Here is a 9,348-nt window from a genome sequence, read left to right on the forward strand (position 1 = left end):
CTAGTTTAAGAACTGGACAAAATTAGATACATTTACACGTTTTTTTTAAGTTAATTTTTACAAATTAATATATCGATAACCAGTATAGGAAGTATAATATATCATATATAACATCTCGATATGTAATTGTGACACGACAACGATGCATTCATCGATTTTACACAACAACAGTTTCCTTTCTGTACTCGTGTTTCATATATGGCGCCTTGTAATCGAGAGGGTCTGACCCCGTTCTAAACTTTTAACCATAATTAGATTTGGATTCTACAGATGACCATTACGTTTGTCTATACATTAAGCAACTCTCAGACTCTTATCTGTTACGTTTATAAATAAATGTTGAGTTCAGCGATCTGGACTATGGTGACGGACGTTGGCAAGACTGAAAAATAAATACGTTGTAACCTGTCCTTCACTTGTCCCTTACAAAGGCATCATTGTATCAGACAGTGTTATTAAAGTCTTGAATCTGCTTGTCATCCCTTATCACTTTTCGTGTTTGTTTCATATATAAAGTATATATATATATATATATATATATATATACACTTGATAAAATGGTCAAGAATGAAATGTATAATACTTAAAAAATTTAAAAAAGGAATATTTTCCCAACAAATTAGCCTTACATAATAGCAAGTTTAATTGCATCATTGTTAGTTCAGAAAGATTCACTCATTAAGATTTGCAATATTTTATTATTATAGTTTATTCTAATTGATTCCAGTTTGTTGGTTCTAATTCCAGTCTTTTTCTGCTTTTTAAACCAAATCTGATAAATGCACAATTTTTTCTATATTTCTATCTTCAGAGATCCTGTTTAATTGTAGGAGTATATAGTAAAGAGTATATAGTAGTATAGCATAACTTAGTATATAGTAAAGTAAGAGTAAAGAAGTATAATTTTATTTTTTTAAATTTTAGTTTCTTAATATAACTTGCATACTAAATGTTTAAAGAGTTTTATTAGAATCTGTTAAATACTGAAATTGTGTTATTTATAATTGTAAAACAAAACTTCTTTAATAAATAATGAAAAATGAAATTATATTTATTATATTTTAATTCTTGAAAGTAGCTAATGCATTGGCACAAGACTACTTATATGGAATGATTACAAAAACTTTCAAATAAAAATCTGGAATGAAATGGTTTACTTATTATAATTTTTATACATATTAAATATAAAAGCCTTTACCTTTAGAAGTTAGAACAGCATATTGCATCATTTCACGATATGAACTAAGTAAAGTGCAAGATTCAAGATCTCCAGTTTCACTTATATCCACTGCTGCTCTAAAAATTTAAATGTTAATTTTTTGAAACACTTTAGAATGTTATAATAAATTATATTACATAAATGTAAAAATGTAAATGTAAATTATAGAATGAAATTTGAAATAAATAAAAATTAATTTCTATTTATTTTAAATTCCATTTGATAATATGAGAATAATAAGCTCCTGAAGTACTGTTTATAAAGCAAATTATTAAAAACAGATCAAAATTATTATCAATGTATATTTATAAACTAAACATAAACTGAAAAATTATACTGTATTTGAGCATGAAAATTCCACCAATTTTTCTCTCAAATATGTTGAAATATTATCAATACACAATAGTAAAGTTGCACTAATACAGTGAAATGTCAGTATAATGAAATTGAGGAAGACCATCAAAATATTTTCAATGGTCTTCCTCAAAATGCATGGATAAAAGAAATTTAATAATTATTAAGATAAAAAAAAAAACTTATATTTTGAAATAAGAAAGTTTTTAAAAATGCAATTTGTCTATTATGTATATGGAACAAAATTTCAATTTTCAGAAAGTAAATTATATTAAATTAAAATAAAAATTAATCTGTAATAAAAAATCAAAAAATATCATGAACAAACAACTAAAATAATGATATAGTAATACCGATATTAGTTGCAATCCTACCTCTATTATTTCTGCTTGAAGCCATTATTTTCTGGTCTAAATTTTGTGCATGTTGTTTCTTTAATTGAAGTTTTATCAATAAAATACAATATTGTAAGATCATTCCAGTAGGCCATCAGGCACATCATTTTGTTAATTCCTTTTTGCATGTTATCTAATATTTTATTATTCTCTTCCAAAGAAAACTGCTTTAGTTTTTTATTTTTTCTCATAAACTTAAAGAAATAAACTGTAGAGTAATAACATCGAAATGAAACTATAACCAAGGATTAAAATTAGTATTGCCAGTTGAACTATACATTAAAATTAATGTTCCCAGACTATATGACATAATAATACTCATATACTAATAATGAATGATTTATACATTTATAGATTTCATTATAATGAAACTATTCTTTCATAATGGACAGAGTTTTTATTATACAGTATTAAACTGAAATTTTTGTTATAATGATATTCATTAAATTGAAACATTTTTGCATTGAGATGAACAGGAAATTGGCAGGGGAGTCAAGATACAGTCAACCCCCCCTATAACACGGTATATACGTTCCAAGTTTTATGAATCCAGCTTTTACAAGTCCAGTCAATCACACCCGGCACATATGCAGTTTACGGACTACAGCTGTTTGAAAGGTTTCTTCCATAAAATTAATCGATTCTAGTCTAATTTGACTCAACATTTCCAAAATACATATAATTTTTTGGGAATAATCCATATAAACTATGCTATAAACAAAAAATTGTAGGATTACTTACCAAGTGTGCACCGTTCAACTACACCATTGATTAAGCTTGTTTTCATCATGGAGATTGTCATCGAATGGCACTCGTGTGCTTCCTGATAAATTATTTTTTTTGCGAAAAATTTGCTGAACTTTAGAGACATCATTAAGATAAATATAATTTTTATGGATGTTAAATAAATGGTTTTTAGTAGGTCCACTGCTCGTTTAAACTCAACAGTTTGTGCAATCCTGTCGCGACACAAGTCTGTGATGACATTTTACCGAATTATAGGAGTTTTTTTAGCATGTTTGTACGAATACTGTCGCAATTTTTTCGCCGTGATATAGGAATCTGAACTATAGGAACCTGTGTTATGGGGGGGTCGACTGTATATTCATTATACTGAAAATTTCATTAAACTGACATTCATTATACCAACTTCTCACTGTAATTAGAAGTTTGTAATTGTAACACAACTTGTAAGATATCATCACAGCAACACAGTTTTAACTTGTGTAATAAAATTCAATAATTGCTGTAATCACTTATTTAATGAAAAATATGAACATACTAGTATAGTAAGCCTTCAATTTAATGGACTAATTAGGAGAAGAGATGCTTGCTATTCCCAAACATCTATTAAATTGAATGTGTTGTTCTATATTTCCACTACACACTTACAATATGCAAGATGCATTAAGATGTTATTATGATGCAAAGGTATAAATAAAATAATAATATAATGTACAGTGAGTAATTTATGCTCATTGACTCATTATTCCAACCTTGTAGCATGCTCTATTTGCAAATAAAAATAGTTTAGAATTTTTCATTAAAGGACAGAAATTTTTTGTCTGTTAAATTGAGGGTTTACTGTATACAGAATACTTCAAATACTTTAAAGTCTACCTTCACTATATTTAAATCATGGAAAGTAGTATAAAATTATTAATGTAATGAAAATTTAACTTGATGTTTTAAAAATTAATCTAAATAAAAAACTTCCAAATTAAACATTTACTGATTTATAGTTCCTTTAGTCCCTTAAGTATTTGCTCTAGCTTCAAAAATTGAATATTAATTAGCCAAATATTTTTCCCAACAATAAAGTTATCATTAATTTTATCTAACACTAGTAATGAAAAATTTAAAATATCTATTTAGATTGTTATTTTTAAATGTTTTACAATTATTTTAAGGATCCTTTGTACAAATTTTGTCTGTACTGTAAATACTATTAAGTTGGTTTCAAAAAAATATTCAAAATTAATAAAATGCTTGGACTAAATTATACATAGTGTATTAATTATTTTGACATATAACATCTAATTAGATGAAAATTAGCAAATCAAATAATGACAACTATAATGATTTTAACCTACTTTTTAAGTTCAAGCATACATTAACTTTTCATTTATAGAAACTGAAACAAATTCAAAATAACAAAAGTTAAGTCATGCCAGTGAAGCATAAAATAATTTTCATTTCTTCAAAACTACTTTATTCAGATCAAACCTGAAAATGGCTGAATATAAGCCAAAACTTTTCCATTTGGTTGCCTTAATTAACAAACAATCTTCTTCCATTTTTAAATTTCATTTCAAATTTATAGGCAAAAATTGTGAAAAATGATCAACTGAATATATACACGATAATTTCTGTCTATAAATTTACTTAATGCAAAAGCTTAATACCAACTTAATTCATTGATGCTAAAAAATTTGAATTAATGATAATTTAAACATTAATATAACTAAATGAAATAATTTAAGACAATAAATATTAAAGAATCTAAATTTCAATGAATGAATTNATAATATCATATAATTTTGATATCATAAAATTTTCTAATGTTAACTCTAAGAAACTGTACCATTCACAGCCAAATATCAAATGGTAATCTGCCAACAAATCAAATTTAAAAAAAAACGGACCAAATATTCAAACTTGGCATCCTCGAAAACCACTTAAATCATATTTTGTGCTGGCCAGTAACCTTATATTATGTAATTTTCCTATTTGAATGCCACCATACAACTGGTCCAATAGAAAGAAGGAACTGTTGCAAAAGGGAGTCAAAGTTAATTTGACCAAAAGTCATTGATCTCCTCCTGGAAGAGAGGATGGTCAACGACTACTCATTAATACTGGTCTACTTTTTGAAAATTGATCTGTGTTGGATGGGTTGTGATGGTCCCAGATGTGATCAAAGTTGCTAACCTTAACATCTGAAATACTTTGTTCGACTGGTTTAAATAAAAAAAAATCTTGTAAAAATGCTAGAATAATTGCTTTTATGTGATAATAAATTTTTTAAAAATTGACAACAGATTGTATAAACTATGAGGGAAGTGTGTTCTTGTAAATATTGCATTTATGGAAAAATTATTGGACTGCAATTTGAAAAAATTGTAGTCCTATAAATTCCCACTGTCATCACCTACAAGTCTTCCTTAATCTCAAGAAAGGAGTTAGATAGATGAAAGCCAAAACCAGATGTGGAAAGCTTAGGGCAGGAGGCCCAGATTAACTATATACAAACTCCCAGTTTAGAATGGAAGCAATGTTACTTTGATTCAAAACATTTCCCTGAATGGAGTTAGATATGACTGACACGACTTTATTGCTAACAGGAAAAGTATGATGTACAGGGTAAGATCACCACTAAAAAAATTGAGAACATTATGACGAAAACTTGAGCCCAGCATTATGACAATGTTACAATAAATAATCACTCATTAGAATTAGTTTGGATTATTTGGTTCGACACGTGAGTGATCTGCCAAGGAGAATGCATCCCAGAAAGATGTTTATGTAAAGTTTGTCCCAATTGAAGTGTTACTAATGCAAAGAAAAAAAAATCCACTTGGCCAGTCTGTTGGGCATATGTAAACCCACAACCACAACTAGTGGTGTTCCATTCAGTTACTGGAGTATACTTATTGGGTTGCAATTGAAAAAACTGTATTTCCAGTTGTCCATCTGTCTCTGACCTTCCTTAATCTCAAGAACAAAGTTAGATAGATGAAAGCTGAGACCAGACATAGAAATCATAAAAGGACCAGATTAACTATATATGAACTTATGATTTGTACAAGTCATGTTATTTCAATACAAAAATTTTCCCCCAAATGAAGTCAGATACATAACTGGCACGATTCTATTGCTAACAGAAAAAGTATAATGTACAGGGGCAACACACTACTACAGCACACAGTCAAGTGCTATGTGCTACCTGTCACAGTAATGGCATAATGGTGCATCTATTTCATGCTATATCATTGTCGCAGTAATTCAGTGAATATAATATATATTTTTTAAAATTATATCCTTTTTTTTGTAAGAATTATATTTACTTAATTATTTTGTTAACTTTTTTGTCAATAGATGCATAACTCAGAAAATCGAACGTAAATAAAAATTAATTAAATTATAGAAATGCAATTGATATTTTGGGAGGGGATGTATGACATGATCAAAGTTAGAAGTATTTGAGCCTAACTGCTGAGTTTCATAGCAATTGGTCAAACAGCCCAGAAGTGTATAATGAACAAACAAACAATCATCATCATTTATATATATATAGATAAAATAAAACCTTCCATTTCAAATGTTATTGAAACTGTAGCCATTAAAATTATGTTGAATATTTTATTAAATTCTACTGTATTGATTTCTAGAAATTCTTTAAAATCCATTAACCTATGACCATTAACTTAATCCATTAAAAGTCTTTAAAAATTAATAAGTACATTGCCTGAGCGTATAGTACATTGTCTAATATATGGCATTTTCAACTTCACTAGTGAATAAAACAAAATACAAGGATGAATAATAATTCTAAAACTAAGATAAATAACTTGATAAAGATAAATAATTTTCTAAAATTATTTTCTTTATATTATTTTATATAAAAAGTTTTTGCATTAATGTATAATTGGTATACACAAGAAACTTTTTCACTTATTGTTTCCTAAATGTATAAAAAGTCGATAACAATTTATCAAATGTTTCCAGTTCAACTTTTACAGCAAAAATTATCTAAAATTCAAACTTATTGGAAATTATCCTATTAAAATTCTGAAATGATTTCATCCATAAATAAAAACATTAAACTCATAGCACTATTGAAATGTAATAAACTTTGTATTTTGCTTTAAAAAATTACAAAGCCATTAATAAAAAAACATTCTTTTTATAACTGATTATAATGCTTTAGCTTGAAAGATGAATAGGGAAAAGTAACTACAAAATTTTACAAATTAAAAAAATATATATATTTTCTTTATAATCTTTGGAATATATTAAAAAGTAATAAACTTTTATATACAATAAATCACAAGATGATATATAAATTGTTTGAATAATCGTCATTTAGGATTTATGAAAAACTTACTTGACATACTGACAATTTCCAAAAGATTCCCATCATCATATATGTTAATAGAATAATTTAGCATATCTGGAAATTACAAAAATATCAAATATAGAAAATTTGTATAATTTCATTACACACACACACACATANTATATATTTGATAATAAAATTTTTAAAGACAATATATAATCAGAAATATATTTTTTGTACAAAATTTCTAATTACATTAGAAAAGTAAATGCTAACATATAGTTACATATCATATAACGTTAATCTTTTATTTTTATGTATTTCAGTTTTATATTTTATATATTACACATAGTATACATAGTTATACATTTTATACTATATGTATATTTATATGACATTAATTTTTTTTAAATTTAACATATATATTAATACTATAATAAATTCCTTCTTATAACAAATATATATTTTTTATATCCAAACCATTTTGAGGTGTGTTCACATCTCATCTTCAGTAGAATATAATTTAAATATTCTTTAATTTGTATTCAATGTTATTGTTCATCTTTAGTGTTCAATGAATGAAAAACATAAATTAAAACAGAAATAAATTTACAAACTAACTATATATCTTTATAATATGAACCCATCAACATCACTGGCATATTAAATGAGAGAATTTAAAACTTAATGCTTTTAAAGCAACAAACATATTAAGCAATTAGTATAAGCAATTGAAACCAACATCTACTAACATCTGTAGATATTATATTGAAAGCTTATATAAATAACTATATTGTTATATATTAGTTTAAATTCTTATACAATTAAAGAAGAGTTAAAATAATCAGCTTAATATGCAAAAATTATAATCTTGGCCCTGAATGACTGAGAATTCATAATCTGCACATGTTTTTATCTACTGTAACACAACAGTAGAGGGTTACAAATCTGCTCTAAAAGTTATTTCTTTTCCACAATTTCTTAAAATTAAATTTTCTGAAAGATGACAATTCACTAATTAATTATTAATGAATTAGGTAATTAAATGTTAAATATAATAGTTAATAATTTTATTAATCTAATCCAATCTAACACATTTAACAATAATTTTACCAGAAAATGTTAAAAATTAATTTATATACTTGGTAAATTATAACTAAAAAATTGATAACTGACTTTTTGAAAGAACTGAATCTTCCTTTTTATTCATTATATTGATATAAGTGGAAATTGCTTAAAAATGCAATAATTTTTTTCAAATTTAATATAAAAATTAAATAATTTTGTATATAAAAATTTGATTTTTACTGTTTATTTCAAAAATTTCACTAAAAATAATATGACTGAACAATTAATCAATTCCAACCTATGGAAATCTTTATCTGTAATAAAAACAAAAATGATGCAATCTAATTGATTTTATATTTTCATTTGAAGAATATTTATAAAGCAAACTGTCATCTTAATTAATTGGGCTAATTTGCTATTATTAATGATTAACTGTTAAGTAATTTGGTACTAGAGGTAAGCATTAGGCACCATCTCTTATTAAATTTAATAATTATAACATTTACTAATTTAGAATATTCTGGAAGAAAAAAAATTGGCCCAGAGCAAGATTCAAACCCGCAAGTCCTGTTTACTGTGTGGATGTGTTGCCAATTATACTATCTGGACCTCCATCCAATTCTTTGCTTCCAGGAGTTGCAGATTTGAGTCCTGCTCCAGGCTGATTCTTTTCTTCCAGAATATTCTAAATTAATTAATAAATGTTATAATTATTAAATTTAATAAGAGATGATGCCTTATGCTTATCTCTAGTACCAAATTATTTAATAGTTAATAATTAATAATAGCAGTGATTGATTGGTTTATTATTAATACATTGGGCTTAGTGATGTTTATAGAAAAATATTTATTTGATATTTATAAAGAAAATGTATTAGATTAAACATTTCTTTAAATACAAAATATCTATTCTTATTTCCTTATTCTTTCTATGACTAGTTATATTCACATTCTTTTATAAATCAGAATAAATAATAAGAATATTAACAATACTGATGAAAATAAGAAAATATACAACACTTAGAAAGAACAAGTCAATATATTAAAAATACAGTTGTCCCTTGATAATCCGACAGGTATGGGACCAAAGGTGTGTCAGATTACCAAAAGTGTCCGGATTACCGAAAATAATTACATATTTCGCATTGTTTTGCTAGCAGTAACTTACAATATTCTCTACTCCAACTGTTCGAACAGAACTGCTCACATAAAACACACGAAATGTGTGTCATCGAGTAAGAATTGGATGGGGA

The 9,348-nt window shown here is 26.0% G+C and overlaps 1 protein-coding gene across 1 annotated transcript in view; it reads right to left on the reverse strand.

The window, feature by feature from the left end:
* The window catches only part of LOC111634632 (tripeptidyl-peptidase 2-like), a 104,535-nt gene that overhangs the window by 76,305 nt on the left and 18,882 nt on the right, over nt 1-9,348 (reverse strand). The window contains exon 9 of the mRNA XM_023379461.1: nt 7,076-7,141. Within this exon, the coding sequence (XP_023235229.1) occupies nt 7,076-7,141 (66 nt within the window). The remainder of the gene's footprint in view (nt 1-7,075; nt 7,142-9,348) is intronic.

Source organism: Centruroides sculpturatus, unplaced genomic scaffold (assembly GCF_000671375.1).
Source record: "Centruroides sculpturatus isolate CEXI.00-Female unplaced genomic scaffold, Cexi_2.0 scaffold791, whole genome shotgun sequence".
Classification (NCBI taxonomy): domain Eukaryota; kingdom Metazoa; phylum Arthropoda; class Arachnida; order Scorpiones; family Buthidae; genus Centruroides; species Centruroides sculpturatus.